Source organism: Lepus europaeus, chromosome 1, assembly GCF_033115175.1.
Source record: "Lepus europaeus isolate LE1 chromosome 1, mLepTim1.pri, whole genome shotgun sequence".
In the NCBI taxonomy this organism is placed as follows: domain Eukaryota; kingdom Metazoa; phylum Chordata; class Mammalia; order Lagomorpha; family Leporidae; genus Lepus; species Lepus europaeus.
Genome location: NC_084827.1, coordinates 139,407,978 through 139,425,275, shown reverse-complemented (window position 1 = coordinate 139,425,275; position 17,298 = coordinate 139,407,978). Strand labels below are relative to the sequence as shown.

The following is a 17,298-nucleotide window of genomic DNA, read 5'->3' as shown; positions in this document are numbered from 1 at the left end:
TGTTTTGTTTTTTTTTTTTTTTAACAATCACAACTTAACAGATACATTAAGCAGCACAATAGATTACTTCAACAGATTACAAAATTTGTGTCTCTTTGGTCATCTCAGGGATCAGAAATAAAACCTTAAATATAAGAGTTAGCACATGCAGTCATTCCATAACTTGGAACAATTTTAACAGAACTAGGGAAGAGAAAATAGCTTACTGGAGCTGGCTAGAAAACTGACAGAGTCACCAATCAAAAACTATTAAAAGGAGATGCTGCAATTTTTAAAGAGAATTTTGAAAAAACAAAACAAAACTTATGACTTTAACAGAGGATCAGATTCTAATTCTACTGTCAAGTGGTGTTGAATTATTTTCCTATGGACAATTTATGAAAACATACTTTAGCAAAAAAACACAAATAGTTTTTCCATAAAATATAAGATGCTAAGAGTACTAAAGTTTACATTTAGACACCTTTATCTCATTTGCCTTTACCCAATTTACATTTAGCAGTTACACCAAGATGACTGAAGATGCTGATATTATATCATACCTCTATCTGAATTAAGGTCAAAATTACATTTATATGGAATTCCACTCCTTTTTAAAAAACTCTATCTATAAATCAGTGACATTAAACCAGAGATTGCAAAATCCACTGTAGGGGGCTATAACAAGCATTGATTTCCCACTGCTATTTCATCAGAAACCTGTTGCAAAGCAAGTTCAGCAAGTTACAAAGCAATGTTTTTAAAGGCAATGATCTTCCTAGATTCAAGAGAGAAATTCTTTTAAACCCAATGTACAGTTACAGTTGAACCAAATTCTCATGTATGAGGTTGCTATTTACCAAAGACATCTCTTTAGATTCTAATTGAATTTGAGTCTAGTTTTCCTTTTACCACCCTGCCCCCCCTCCCCCAAATACCTTGGGCCAGCAATGTCTAGTCAGTAGTCAGCTTCCATATATGGGTGCCAAGGGTGATTGTGGGCTAGGAGCTGAAGTACAGGGACAAGAAGTGCACTGAAGATTGTTCACCTTTATGTTAGGGTTAATGGGAGAGGGCATCCATCAGAGCAGATGGGCACCTCTCCAGAGATTCCTAAGGAGAATCTGATAGGAGGCAGAATAAAGGGCCGTGGCCTACAAGGAGGCTCCTATCAGAGCTTACAAAGAGGCAGAGTAGAGAGAAAACTGGAGGCCCTGCAAAGATACAATAACCTTATGTCCCAGACCAAAAGCCAATACTGGAAGTGTCATATCTTTGGGCTGTCAGTCAAACCAGGCTCAGGGATGAGGAGTCAGGTCAGGAGGTGTCTCAAGTCCAAGACATCATCATCTGGTTTAATCCATTTATATTCAATAACATCTGAATTTGTTGGGCTTATATTCTTGCCTAGAAACCCCTGGGCAAAAGTACAACAATGAGGGCAATGGTCACCTCATAACAACTCTCCTCCATGGGGGAGTAAAGGCCTCAACAATAATAAAATGTGATAACAGAGGAACCCTGATGGCTCACTAAATAGACCCAAGGACCCTGTGACGCTCCGGAAAAGAAGTTAATGCATATGGGAGCATATGCAGGGAAACAGAGGCAAGAGGCAGTTTAGGAGGCAGAGTTCTGAGCTGAGGAGTCAGAGTAGAAGGGTTGGCACTTTTCACAACTCACTTAGGCTAACTTCTCTATCCTCAAGCTTGTAAGCAGACCAGATGGTGGTACAGAAAAAGTTGAGACATTTTTTCTTTAAGCACAGGAGTCAAAGAAATCTCAAAGTAGATGGTTTGCCCCCTGGCTGGAATGAGAGGATAAAAATGGAAGCACGCTTCAGGTCTTATCTCTCCTGGGTTTGAGATGTCTCTCAAAACTCTCTCACTGCCTGTGGCATCCAGATGAGCACTGAAGTCCACAGGGAAGGGAGGAAGGTGAGGGTGTGATTAGCACATATTACCCACACTTGCTCAACCTTCCACTCCTGTGGCCTAGAGTATATATTTGTCAGACTAGCACATGTAGGGAGTGATCAATTACCTTAATGATGGTGTGCTAGAATGGGCCTCTGCCTGGTCAAATATATACTAATGCTTGGTTCTTATACATAATAGTTGTTCTATGCCTCTTAAACTTGAGTCTTTCTAATGGGCCTTATTTTGACAATGAGCCTTCATGGTAAGAGCATTAGCAAACAATGCTGTTTTGAGCTAGAGTTTGGTGAGAGTGCCAGTCCTGGTTACCATGTAGGTTGGTAAAATCACAAAAAAGCATAATGGAGGAATAAAATTCTTCCAAGTAAACCTTCTCTGAGGTATATACTACATAGAAAGGACCAGACAGAAGTGGCCCAAAAGAGGAGACTTGAGAAAGAAGATAGGGGATACCACAGATATGCAGAGACTTTACACAAGTTCAGGCCACATGGGGACTTAATGGGAGTCTAGATCCAAAAACTGCCTGTCTGCAAAAGGGATAATTAAACTTTAACTCGGAGCTAGCAAGTGAAATGTCTAGGAAACTTCTGCTAATGACAATTCAAGTTTATAGGAATTGAGGAGACCTGGTGAGTTATGGAAAGCATTTGGAGGAGCAGAGAGAGACATGATCCTGTTGGAACGTGGGGTAATGGAAAAGTTCATTCAGGCATGGAGCCTAGAGCCCATAGCCTCCCTCCAAGCTGCGCCAGTCTCTCTGACAAATTAATCTCCGAGGAAGGAAGAACAAAATGCAGTTTTTGGCTGACACTGTAACATGCTATTGGGGTCTGTTTACTGGTCAGGGAATCCTTGAAAAATGCCAGAGTGGCCCTGGCCCATCTTCCAGTCCCACATATTGGGCCAATCCCTGTGAAAGGAAGCTGATTTGTACCAAACCAACATTCCCAGAGCTGAGACAAGAAGTATGAAGAGCGGAGCTCCTGACTTTATAGCTTGTGAGAACTTCAAAACAGCAGGGGGCTTTCTCCGTGCAGGAAACTGTGTTTCCTGGCACATGACCATTCCAGGTATCAGGTTCTGCTGCCTGGGCATGAGACTTTTTGGAAGCACTGGAGTGTTGCCCCAGCCAGGATCCATCAAGACCTTGTTTCAAGGTCTTCTTCCAGTCCCACACGAAGGGACAGTCCACACAGAAGGGAGGAGAAGTGTTCCACAGCCCAGTGCCCACATAGGCTCGTCAGAGACTGGGTTCCAGCCAAGAGATTTTCAGAACACACCAGGGAGTGCCCCGGCTAAAGTCCTTCATTCATCTCAAGCCCTTTTCCCAGTTCTTTCATGAAGGACCGATCCACACCAGAGAAGAGAGAGGTTAGAATAGGGTCTCAGCTCCTGGGGATTGCTCTGGCCTCAATCAGCAAGCCTTGCCCCTGAGTCTTAAGACTGGCAGCCACACTAATCTCTTTTAACTGGCTGACAGAGAGCTGGTGTTTTTGAGAAAGTGAGAATTGCTATGGATAGAGTGAAATTCCCTGAAAAAAAGTGAAAGCTGTCCTCATGCTCATGAGTCCGGCAGGATGATCTGATGCTGGCTGGAGTTGAACTCGAGTGGGATCCATATAATGGCACCAAAATGCTACAGGTGAAACAGCAGTGGAGAAAATATTATTACCTTGGTTCTTTGTCTCACATGAAAGAATAATTTGCAAGTGGACAAGCAGAGTGTTTTAAAAGCATGCTTTATAAGAGTCGGAGACCTCCAGCCAGAATGGCATGGATGGAGGCTCTGAGAGATACAAACCCCCAAATAGTTAACATTTGATGTAACACTATTCATTTAGCGATGAGTTTACTTGACAGTTTAAGGGACTTGTTCAAGCTGCAAAGCTGGTTAATAGTCGAGTAGGAATGATACCTATGGTTTCCTGAAACCTAATTTAGCACTCTTCGTTACCTCCTACATTGACTTGAAACAATAGAAGGAACAGAGGCATTCTTACCCTTCTCTGACCACTGGGTGTCTGCACTGGCCCCCAGTTTAGCATTCTAGCACTTCTACCAGTCCTTGTAAGCCAACCCTCTCCAACAGACTCAGTCCAAGGAACTGCATCTTGTTTACTCTTCCATCATACTGCCTATGTCAGAATTGTGGACTCTCAGTCATGCTACCATGCAAAGGAAACATGAGCTCCAGAACAGAAACTAGAAATTTATGACAGTAACAGAGTTACCCTTGAGCTAGACACCAGATAGAACCAAAACCCCGAACTTCTGTGAACTTTTGATCTCTGTCTTAATCATTGATATGTTCATCCTGTCTAGTCTCATCTTTGTGAAATCTTTAATTATGCTTTCCTTGCTTCATTGGATCAACCTACGATTTTAATGATTAATGATTAAATGATTCTTTGAAGAATGATTAATGATTCTCTGAAGTCATGGTTTCTTTTTGTGAATTCATTCACTGAGTCCTACTGCATGATCTTTACTCTTTTACCTTTTTTTCTCAGGCCAAGACTGCTGGCAATTTATACTCCATCAAAAGTTTCTCATTCAATTCTGAGGTTGTAGTGGCAACTTAAGTACTCTGCCCAGACCCCCCTTGACTTCTGTGTGCCTTCACATCTAATACCCAGCACCTGTGCTCCATGGAGTTCTCAGAACCCACTTTACCCAGTGTTTGGAGAGCTGAAAGTACCTGGGAATTCACTTCCTTCTAGGCTTCATTTAATGAATGATTGACAGAGGCAGAAGCATGATAGTCTGCTTCCCTTCACTCACACTGGGACAACTTGGGGAATATCTGACATTCCCAGGATTCCTTGTAGGATTACACTGGAGGTATCCCCTGAAGAACTGAGGCTTATTCCTCACCCTATGTTGATTCCACTCCTTCCTTATCCTGCTTTCCTTGATATTTCTTCCTCGATAAATCCCCTCACATAAATCTTCATCTCACAGTCTGTTTCTGGAGAACCCAGACTCAGGTGGAGGTCTTTCAACCTTTGGTCCTTGTCTTACATCAAAGCATCCCGAATCTCTGCATACCAAGGGTTCTCACAGACAGTTAGATTCCCCACTCCCCTACAAGCTTGCATCTGAGTAGTTGTCAATCATGCTTCTTTGAAGTGTCTCCAGTGCTTTTCATAAATAAAAAATAGAACACTCCAATACTCCCAGGATAATTATACTCATAGTATTTCTATTGTCTATCTTACCACCTGCTTATCAGCCAAAGCCCTTGGTTTGTGTTTTGAGATGCTTGTTTGAAGTCCCCATGTTAGTTTCAGTTTTTCTCTGGGACTCCAGCCATATAGATATAAAACATTTTGTTTTGAGGATTGGCTTGGGTATTTCAGTTGAAATACTATGAGTATGGTTATCCTGGGAGAATTGAAGTGGCATTTAAATTGCTAATCCAACATACTAGACCTGTCAACGTAATAGCATTCCACAGCTGTTTATTGCTTTTATACCCACAAGATCATTAAAAATACCCAATCCCCAGAAAGCCCATCACACGTAGGTAAACCCAATCTGCCTACCATAATTAAATGACCTCTTTTTTTTTTTTTTTGACAGGCAGAGTTAGACAGAGAGAGAGAGAGAGAGAGAGACAAAGGTTTTCCTTCTGTTGTTTCACCCCCCAAATGGGCGCTACGGCCAGCGTGCTGCGCTGATCAAAAGCCAGGAGCCAGGTACTTCCTCCTGGTCTCCCATGCGGGTGCAGGGCCCAAGCACTTGGGCCATCCTCCGCTGCCTTCCCAGGCCACAGCAGAGAGCTAGACTGGAAGAGGAGCAACTGGGACAGAATCCGGCACCCCGACCGAGACTAGAATCTGGGGTGCCTGCGCTGCAGGGGGAGGATTAACCAAGTGAGCCGCGGTGCCGGCCTCAAGCGACCTCTTATAGGTGAACTTTGCTGTTAGTCTGTCTCTGGCTCAACACCCCATGTAGCCCTAGGTGGCAGCCTTCTTTTGTCTGAAGCCACAAGTAACAGAGTTCTGCCTTTCATCCATCCAAAAAACCAAAATCACACATAAGATCATGTTATGAGACAGAAGCCTGGCAGGAAACACTTTACTCAAGTGATAGAAATTAGTGTAATCAGTAAATGAACCATTTTGAAATTGTGTACCATCTTATGGGATGCAATGAGGAGAGCTCAATACCATTTCTATGATATTCCTGTCAAAAGCACATAAATTGAATCATGAGGGAATGTCATACAGAACCAACTGTGGGGCATTCAACATAATATTAATTGGCTTATCAAGGTCATGAAAATGAAGTCTTTCCAAAATTATCAGGCCCTTTCATGTGCAAAACTAAAGGAATGTTGATCTAGCTAATTCAGCAAGAACTTGAGAGAGGTGGTTGTGTCCATCATGCTCTCTTAGCCAGCACCACCTACATTCACAAACAGTGCAGTCATCAACCCAAAGGCAGGAATCAATGTAAGGTTTATCCACCTTCTCCTTTTGCTTCTTGCCACCTTTCCCTTGGCTATTATTGTAACCTTTTCTCTCTCCAGTCATGTCTTTCGTTATTTCTGAAGCTTATGATCTGTAATCTCAACTTGAATATTGACTTCTGACTTTCTGAGGGTGAACCTTGGCTATTGTAGTACCTTCCTGATTCATAAGCACCCTAATAGGTTGTGCTCCAGGAGGGGTAGCCAACACTCCAGTATGTACCCTAATCCTGGTTGGCATCTAATAGCCCTAACATGGTGCCTCCCACAGGGAATATGGGAGCAGGAAATAAATGTTTTCTCTGTCCCCTACTGTTTCAAAATGTATTCACTTTGATACCATAATATTGTATTGTGTTTTGCTGGATGTTTGTAATTTAAATAGAAATGTAGATAATGTGGTAGTCTGACTACTTTGTACAACAAAGCCATAAAACAATAATTGCTAATTATTTTTCCACATATAAAATTCTGACTTATATTAAGTCATCACCTCATACTTTATGTTAGCATTGATATAATTTTCATTTGACTTCATAGCTGAGCCTCAAAACTATAATTTTATTTGAAAAATTTGATAAACACAAACCTTTTTTGCAATAGAGTTTCAACATGTTGGAATCAATGTAAAGTATAATCAAGGAGTTTACATAGTATTTATTTGGTATCAGCCTCTTTTCTATATCTTTGTGTTTTAAAGAATCAAACCAAGGAGTGGACAGATTTGTGCAAAGAAAGAGATATCCCCTGCTCAGATGATTATTCTCTTATGAGTACCCTAGGAGAAGCTGTGACAATTCGAGCTTGGAATATTGCTGGATTACCTTCTGACTCATTTTCCATTGATAATGGGATCATCATAATGTAAGGAAAATATTCTTCTCACAAATGATCTTTATTAAGTTATTTTAATGTTATTTATCAGATCTATTGGCTCATTTTTGAACAATTTGAGGTAGTAAACTTTTACAGGATTGGAAAAATTTACTTAATAATTAACTAAATTAAATGAATAATCTTTTCCTTTTCCTGTTAACATTGGAATTGTTGAGTTTTAGAGACGATAATCAACAATTTGAATAAATCTACACTGGAGAATGTAGATTAAGTGACAAGTGTGTGGGTTAGCTTGCTGCTGAAATATCAGATTTTTTGGTGCCTATTAAGCACAGGATGGAAACTAGCTCACTGTTGAGTTACTTACCATGTATCATGAAGACAATTTATGTTGATTTTAAATAGTAAAATATACCTTAAATTGGCATATCTGGGAAATTTCTGAGATTCTGGAAGTCTCACTTTTACTTCCACTTCCACTTTTGTCCAGCTAGATTAATCAACTTTAGCCTTTTCTGCTCGTGTTATTGTTATTGCTGTTGTATTCCTCTCAGAAGAGCTTTGACACTTCTCAAACACTTGTAAATGTAGCTGGTTATCCTGAGAGTAGTAGTTAGGACTTGTTTTGATTTACAGTTTATACTTTTATTCCACTTAGCAGGGTATCTGTAACCGTTATATCCACCAAAGCCAGACTGCATGTAATTCTCTAGGAAATAAATATGACTTTTCTTTTGAGTCTACAATTTCAACAAAAATAGAACTCAAATGAACATTTTTATTTTTAAGATTCTAAACTTGGGGCCAGCATTGTAGCATAGCAGGTAAAGCTGCTGTCTACAGAGCTGGCATCCCATATGGGCACCAGTTCAGATCCCAGCTGCTCCACTTCCTATCCAGCTCCCTGGTAATATACCTGGGAAAGCAGTGAAAGATGGCCCAAGCTTCTTGCTTCCACCAGGCCCAGTCCCTGCCATCGCGGCCATTTGGGGAGTGAACCAGTAGATGGTAGACATTTCTCTCTCTCTCTCTCTCTCTCTCTCTCTCTCTCTCTCTCTCCCTTTTTTATTCCTTCCCTCCCTCCCTCTCCCTCTCCCTCTTCACCTTCTCTTTCTCTGTAACTGTGCCTCTCAAATAAAATAAAATAAAATAAAATAAAATAAATCTTTAAAAGAAGATTCCAAAGCTTTCAGTGATTATTATTCACAATAACACATGCACATCTTGGAAGTGATGAAGGTAGAAAATTATATAACCCGGGGGCCAGCCCCATGGCTCACTTGGCTAATCCTCTGCCTGTGGTGCCAGCATCCAATATGGGTGCCAGGTTCTAGTCCCAGTTGCTCCTCTTCCAGTCCAGCTCTCTGCTGTGGCCCAGGAAGGCAGTGGAGGATGGTCCAAGTGCTTGGGCACCTGCACCCACGTGGGACACCAGAAAGAAGCACCTGGCTCCTGGCTTTGGATCGGCGTAGCTCTGGCCGTAGCAGCCATTTGGGGGATGAACCAACAGAAGAAAGACTTTTCTCTCTGTCTCTTTCTCTCATTGTCTAACTCTGTCAAAAAAAAAAAAATTATATAACCCCTAAATCTTTGCTGTTCCTTTTTAAAATCTTATCTTGTCAATCTTATACAGAGAGCTTTCAGTAAATAAGTTTAAGGTAACACTTTGAAGTATCAGGTACATTTCATGTGTACTTTCATGATGCCTTCTTCTACTTCACAAAGATCCTTGTTTAATGACACCTAATAATGAACACTTACCAAGGACCTAATCCTGTTCTAAGTTCTTGTCTTAGCTAAGTGAGGGATTGATTATTTAGGAAACCTGTAAGCACTGATAAAATTTGAACAAGTAAGAGTACAATTTACTTCTGGGGTTTGTTGACACCTATGTTCTTGGCTAATAAGAATTTTTCAAGTTAGTAATAACATTAAATGCAATAGGGTTGTATGTTACCATTTTACAACTTAAAGGATTGGGATTGTTCAACTGTCTAGTAAGAAGGTCACATGTATATTAAATATAACTGATTTTTTTTAAAAAAAGGAAGTTTTCATTTTATAGGAGAGAGACATTTTAGGTTAGTTTCAATATCACGAGTCCTTATTTTTTATAGATGTGTGCAATTAGAGTTTATAAGTAGGAAAATAGCAAAACTCTGAAATGCATCACTATTATATATTCAAATTCTGTGTCTTTCTGTGCAGACTTCTGTGAACATGAATTATCAGTTAGAAGTCTGTTTTTTTTTTTTTTTTCAAAAAACCCAAAGAGTACCAAATAACAGTCATCTCTAAATAGTAACAAAAGAAAAACACTGTAAAAACTTGGAAATTGAGTGGGTGCTATAAAAGTTCAATTTTGATTTGAGAACTACTGGTTTTAATGTGCCTGTGGATTCAAGTATGTTTGAAGGAAGTAAGAGAGAAAACTGTGTAGTGAGAAACAATTTCTTGTCAAAAATAATACAAAATAATGGTATAGAAGAAGGAAGTGAATAAATAGAGTGCTTGTTCATTTTGAATTCAGGATTTACATTTCTTGGGAATGAAGTTATTTAAACTAGTGTTTGTTACACATAGCTTGCCACATAATTGTTCATAAATATTTTTCCAAAAGCTAGTATTACCTTTTCCAGCTTTCCTAAAGTATTAGCTCCTTTGAAATTTTATTCACCTAAGACATTATTCTATGGAAGCCTTCATTTTAAAAAAAATTATAAACTGAAGTCACAAACATTTTAATATCTTTGAGTCAAAAAGAATGTTATATTGAGAGTATTGCATGGGGAAAATTAACTTGATACATTGTTAAGTGGATATAGAACAACATCTATTTTGTTTCTGTACAGAGAAAGAGAGGGAGAGAGAGGGGAGAGGAAGAAGCAGGGTGGAAGAAAAGGAGAGAGAGTGAGAGAATGAATATGTCTATATCCAATTTTCCAGTATAGTTTGTTGAAGATATTATCCTTTTTCAAATTGCCTCTGCATCATTCTGAATATCAGTTGTCCATATAAATGTGGGACTGTTTTTGAATTCTGTAGTCTGTCCCTTTTATATTTATCTGTCTTTTAAAAAATGTTTATTTCTTTCATCTACATGAAAAGCAGAACAACAGAGAGAGAAGAGAGAAACATCTGGGTCTCCCATGTGGGTGGCCTGGGCCCAAGAACTTGAGCCATTGTCTGCTGCCTCCCAGGATTACGTTAGCAGGAACTGAATTAGAAGTAGAGGTGCCAGAAATCCCCGAATTCTAAGATGGTGGAATTAGGGAGGGAGCTTGCTACTCTAAGCTATGGGGAGATAGTTTTAAAAAAATGTAATCTCAGGGAGGAGTTGGGAAGAAAACTGCAGTGGAAACTACACAGAAGGAAGAGGGATGCTGTGACTCTACGTTGAGGATATGGATGTGCAGCATCTATACAACACAGGACCCCAGCAGCCAAGAGCACCAGTGCCAGCCTTGGAGAGTGAGGTAAAACCAGACTGCAGCAGCCTAAGTTGCTGGGAGAGTCTGGCATGAGCCTGACCTGGAGTCCTATGAGGAACAGTCTACCTGCCAACCTAGAAGAAAAAAAGTGGCACACTTCTCTCTCTCTCTGTGCCCCACCCCCTGACAATAGCACCCTACAACTGGCTGAGAGAGGGCAGGTGCCATTTTGGACACAGGTAACAACTGCACCAGCTTGTGTCCACGCACCCAGCAGCCAGCCAAGAGGAGGTGCCTGAATCCAGCTGGGATGATTGACAGGGGACTAGGCACCCATGTAGGACTGTGAGGTGCCCCCAGAATCCCAGTACATCATAGGCTCTGGGACTCTGGCTGTTTGCTTGGAGTACCCACAGGCAGCTGGCTCTGGGAACATCTCCACCTCTCTGAGGATAGGACAAACTGGCAGGGTGCACTGGATCCATGGCATCCTGTGGCTGTGGGAGCCTTGTGTGCTGGAACTGTGAAACACTGTGGCTGCATTGGAGGGTGCAGGGTTTTGCTGTGTCTCTGTGCAGTCTTAACAACATGCTTCTGAATGAACAGTGGTTGATAGAAGAAAGCAAAAAATTTCTGGAAATGAATGGAGACAATACAACATATCAAAACTTATGAGATACAGCAAATGCAGTGTCAAGAGGGAAGTTTATAGCAACTGGTGCCTACATCAAGAACTTGGAAAGGCACCAAATAAATAAGCTATCAGCATTTCAAGGACCAAGAAAAACAACAACAACCAAATCCAAAATTAGTAGGAGAAAAGAAATAATTAAAATTAGAGAAGAAATAAACAAAATTTAAACCAAAAAAGCAATAAAAAAGATCAATGAAATGAAGAGCTGGTTTGTTAAAAAAAAAATAGACAAAACTGGTATACCATTGGCCCAACTACTAAAAAAAGAGAGGTGGGGGAGAGCCAAATCAATAAAATCAGAGATGAAAAAGGAAATGTAGCAACAGATACCACAGAAATAAAAAAGGAATCATCAGGAATTACTACAAAGAGCTGTATGCCAACAAATTGAGAGACCAAGAAGACATTGATAGTTTCCTAGACACATACAATCTACCAGAATTGAGTCATGAAGGTATGGAAAACCTAAACAGCACCATAATCAACACATAAATTTAATTATAAAGAAAGACCCTCCCAACAACAACAACAAAAAAGCCCAGGACAGCTTCCCCGTTGAAATCTACCAGACATTTAAAGAAGAAATAATTCCAATTTTTCTAAAGATATTCAAAACAATTGAAAGGGAGGGAATCCTCCAAAATTATTTCTATGAAGCCTGAATGTTATTCCTAAGCCAGAAAAATATACAACAGAAAAAGAGAACTATAGGCTGATTTCCCTGATGAACATAAATACAAAAATCCTAAACAAAATATTAGCTAATCAAATCCAACAACACATCAGAAAGATCATTCACCCAAAGTGGGATTTGTCCTTGATATGCAGGGATGGTTCAACATTTGCAAATCAATAAATGTAATACATCACATTAACAAACTGAAAAACAAAAACCATATGGTTATCTCAATAGATGCAGAGAAAGTATTTGATAAAGTACAACATCCTTTCATGATGAGAATGTTAAGCAAATTGTGTATAGAAGGAACATCCCTCAACACAATCACGGTAATTTATGACAGTGCAACAGCCAGCATCCTATTGAATGGGGAAAGGCTGGAAGGTTTCCCCTAAGATCTGGAACCAAACAAGGATGCCCACTCTCACCACTGCTATTTACTAGAGTCCTGGAAGTTCTAGCCAATGCCATTAGGCAAGGAAAAGAAATCAAAGGGATACAAATTTGGAAGAAGGAAGTCAAACTATCCCTGTTTGCAGATGACCTGATTCTATATATAGGGGATCCAAAAGACTCCACTAACAGAATACTGGAACTCATTAAAGAGTTCGATAAGGTGTCAGGATGTAAAATTAACATGGAAGAATCCATAGTCTTTGTATATACAAATAGTAAGATGGCTAAGAAAGAACTTTTAAGATCAGTACCATTCACAATAGCTCCAAAAAGTATTAAATACCTTTGAATAAATTTAACCAAGGATGTCAAAGATCTCTACTATGCAAATTATAAAACACTAAAGAAAGAAATCGAAAAAGACATTAAAAATGGAAAAATCTTCCATGTTCATGGACTGGAAGAATCAACATCATCAAAATGTCCATACTACCAAAAGCAGTTATAGATTCAATGTGATCCCAATCAAAATACCAATGACATTCTTCTCAGATCTAGAAAAAATGATGCTAAAATTCATATGGAAACACAGGAGACCCCGAATAGCTAAAGCAATTTTATACAACAACAAAAAAAAAAAAGCCAGAGGCTTCACAATACTTGATTTCAAGATTACTACAGGGCAGGTATAAGGTCTAAAGATTAAATTGTGCATCCTACAGATTCCTTCATAATAGAATTAGTTTCCTACCTTGAAGAGAATAGAGAAATGAAAGAACAAGTTGGGCTTAGAATAGAGAAATGAGGGAGCAAGTCCTAGATCGCTTGCTGACAATAGCAATATCACATGAATACTTAGCAAACAGTTTCAACCATTAGATAACAACTTAAGAAAACATTTACCAGAAGGTCCAATGCCTTCTATAAATTTTAAGAATCATGTATTTGAAAACACCTCTTAAATATCTAACATGGTGTAGTTTGTTTAGCCAGTAAACTTAAGCACAACCATCTAAAATGTTTTTAGTTTCTTTCTACCAACAAGTCTAAAACATATGATACACAGATTCAGGTCCCACAAATTAAAATGTATCTTTGATTGATTTTAGCAGCTTAAATTTATGGACAATCTTATCTATAAGCCATTTAAAATAAAACTCTTAATAAAATTTCCCCATGTGGACATACAATATGTACACACATATAATATAGCATAATAGACCAATATATCAATTTTAATAATAGCTTTTAAAATCTTTAACTCTTTTTGTAAATTGCCAATTGATTTGAATTGCTTTTTCTTTTTAGTAACCTCAGTTAACCATACTTTCTCTCAGTTGGTACTGTTAATACATTATTGGCTTCATCTGTTTACAGAGCCATCCCAAAGTACTGAATACAATAAAAGTGGCTGGAAAAAGTCCATAGGAACCTATAGGAGGACAGCTAAACACAGAACCAACAACGCTTTAGTTTTATGAGCAGCAGATATTCAAATTTTTGAAAAAAGCACATATTTAAATAACCCATAGCTCTTAATAAAAATTCAGCTGTTTTTGAACAATTAGAATTTAACAGACATCAAGAGAACATAATAGATTACTTTAACACATTGCTTTAACAGAGCATCAGAGTTTAATTCTATGTCAAAGAGAAATTGAGCTTCCTGTGATCTTTTGCTGTGAGGTTTCCTTCCTTTACCTTCTTTCATATTGGTGACCATGTTTCTGTGTTTCTGTGTGTAACACATCTTTAAGCATCTTTTGCAGGGCAGGATGAGTGGCAACAAATTCTTTCAGTTTCTGTTTGCTATGAAAAGTCTTAATTTCACCTTCATTCACAAATGAGAGCTTTGCAGGATATAGTATTCTGGGCTGGCAGTTTTTCTCTCTTAGTACCTGGGCTATGTCTCGCCATTCCCTTCTAGCTTGTAGGGTTTCTGATGAGAAGTCTGCTGTGAGTCTAATTGGAGATCCTCTAAGAGTGATCCGACGTTTCTCTCTTGCACCTTTTAGGATCTTTTCTTTATGTTTCACTGTGGTGAGTTTGATTACAACATGTCGTGGTGAGGATCTCTTTTGGTCATGTTTATTAGGGGTTCTATAAGCTTCCTGTACTAAGATGCCTCTGTCCTTCTCCAAACCTGGGAAATTTTCTGCTAGCGGAAAGAGGAGGCTAAAGGGAACGAGGCTTGAAACTCCGTGGGGAAAAGTTCACCAGGCTAACTAGAAGAGAGAGAAAAAAAAATTAAAAAAGTGACTGATACGGACACAAGTTTCTCTCTCTCCGCTCACCTCTCACAGGCGAGCAAGACAGAGCAGGCGCCATTTTGGACATACGTCATAAGCAGGGCGACCTCAGGTCTGCACCAGCCCTGAGCCTAGCAGAAAAACCTGACTCTGTGGGGAGGGGTGAAACAACAGGAGATTAGCATCTAACTTGGCAACCCAGTGGGAGACTGCAGGAGAATTGGAGCCCACACTGAGGGCAGCAGAGATTCCCTGTGTGGTCCTTGGGAAAGAGCTTCCGATCTCTGGCTCCTGTGGGTATATCATTTGCCTGCTAACTACCTCCAATTACGTTCAGCTGTGTGGAATTACTTCCCTTTTAAATCAAAAAAAGAAAGAGAGATTTACCACACCTAACCTGGGAGTGTCATCCTTGACACACCCTCAACCCTGAGGAACCAAACACAGCTCTCAGTCCACACTCATCTCAAGCCTCTAAGGCTCCACTGAAAGCAGACAGTCCACTTAATATAGAGCCATAGTGTAACAAGAAAAAACACCACAGTGAAGAAACCAAATATCTCCAACATGCCAAACAACAAACGCAAAAACCAAGCTAACAAGAACAAGGAAGAAACTATGATGCCCCCAAATGAAAAAGACACCCCAATTCAAGATTATGAAGATGATGAGATCGAAGAAATGCAAGAAGCAGATCTCAAAAAATTGATAAGAACATTAAGAAGTTCTCAAAAACAAATTCTTGAACTACAGAAATCCTTCATGGACAAGATAGAAAACCTCTCTCGTGAAAGTGAAATATTAAGGAGGAATCAAAATGAAATGAAACAACTAGTGGAACAAGAAACTCTGATAGTGACTAGAAATCATAATGAAATGAAGAGTTCAATAGATCAAATGACAAACACATTAGAGAGCCTTAAAAACAGAATGGGCGAAGCAGAAGAGAGAATATCAGACTTAGAAGACAGAGAACAGGAAAGGAAACAGGCAAACCAAAGAAAAGAAGAAGAAATTAGAAATCTAAAAAATATTGTCAGGAATTTACAGGATACTATTAAAAAACCCAACATTCGGGTTTTTCTGCAATAGCATAGCCAAAATAAGAACTCAAATAATAATCTCATAGCTAGATTCACTTCGCCATCAGCGAAGTATACAGTAAGTAGAAAAAACCTCCCTTTCAGACCAAAGGGAAAGAAAGTTTTAAAGTGAGAATATAATTTTCCTCATGGGCATTGTCTACCTTAGAAAAACTACTACAGAACATGCCTGTGACTATAGACTTGTAGTTCAGGCCACCGAAGATTAGAGATGGGACACGGGCACTCCCTTGACTTGCATCCTCTGGTCTGCTTTAACACAAACCAGGAGGAAAAGAAAGCTCGGCATCAGAAGCAATGGGTGGCAGGCCTATTAATGGCTGATCTGTACAGTGATCTGCCCTCAAGGAGACCCAACAGGCCAGTCCACTGCAGTGGCTTTCCATGTGGTAAGCCTGGGCTTCAGCAGAAGTCAGCTTGTGAAGAGCCCTGGCAGCTCTGCCAAGAGTTGGATCACTGGAAATGGACCTGCCCTGGAGTCGAAGGATGCCCAGGTCAGAGCCACAGATCTTATTGGCTCTAAGCTGAAAAGCCCTTCACTCAGCCCAACTTCCAAAGTGACCACTGCAGCTGAGGGGATGGTCAAGTAGGGTCAGCAACATTGCAGGCAGAACTGTAAATTTCTTGTTAGAGATGCCCCCTGCCTTTACCTGGCCAGCTCTCCTCCCAGGCCAGCCAAGTAATGAAAGTCAACAGAGTGCCTTCCCCTAGGAGGTTCACACCTCCCTTAGGATATACCCCATGTGAAGAGATAGATAGGTCTGGGCCTCTGAATTTACAAGGCCTAAAGCCCACCAGATTATTATCAAGCCCCTTCTATCAGGTTCTATTTGCCTCTCAATCAGAAAACTTAATTGTAGCTTAGACAGCACCTTTCTTAGCTCCTCTAATAATGACTCTGTCCTTTGTTCTAGGCCCTGTCTAGTGCACTTGGGCCTCATTCCTTTGTAATCATAACCTCTACTCTACCACCAATGGCTCTACTCCCAACATGTGTGTACTGATGGTCCTCTTCCCCACTTAATGCTGTATAATTGTTCAAACCTGGTAAATGCCACTCTTAGGATCATTGGTTACTATCCTCACTCTGTCTTTTATGACCTTGTCTAAATATGATCAGAGTCGGTGAACTTGGAAGGCTTCCATAGCCTTGGCAACTCATGACGACAGCCTAGGATGGTTACTGGCGCCATAAACTAGAGTGTCAATTTGTTGGGTCAACAACAGGAGCCACTGTGCACTTGCTCCTCATGTGGGATCTCTGTCCTTAATGTGCTGTACATTGTGATTTAATGCTATAACTAGTACTCAAACAGTATGTTTCACTTTGTGTTTCTATGTGGGTGCAAACTGTTGAAATCTTTATACTAAATTGATCTTCTGTATATAAAGAGAATTGAAAATGAATCTTGATGCAAATGGAAGGGGAGAGGGAGCGGGAGGGGGGAGGGTTGCGGGTGGGAGGGAAGTTATTGGGGGGGGGAAGCCATTGTAATCCATAAGCTGTACACTGGAA

General features: G+C 40.0%; 1 protein-coding gene across 1 annotated transcript in view; it reads left to right on the top strand.

The window, feature by feature from the left end:
- The window catches only part of DNAH7 (dynein axonemal heavy chain 7), a 385,917-nt gene that overhangs the window by 241,081 nt on the left and 127,538 nt on the right, over nucleotides 1-17,298 (top strand). Inside the window, exon 47 of the mRNA XM_062189419.1 lies at nucleotides 7,094-7,257. Within this exon, the coding sequence (XP_062045403.1) occupies nucleotides 7,094-7,257 (164 nt within the window). The remainder of the gene's footprint in view (nucleotides 1-7,093; nucleotides 7,258-17,298) is intronic.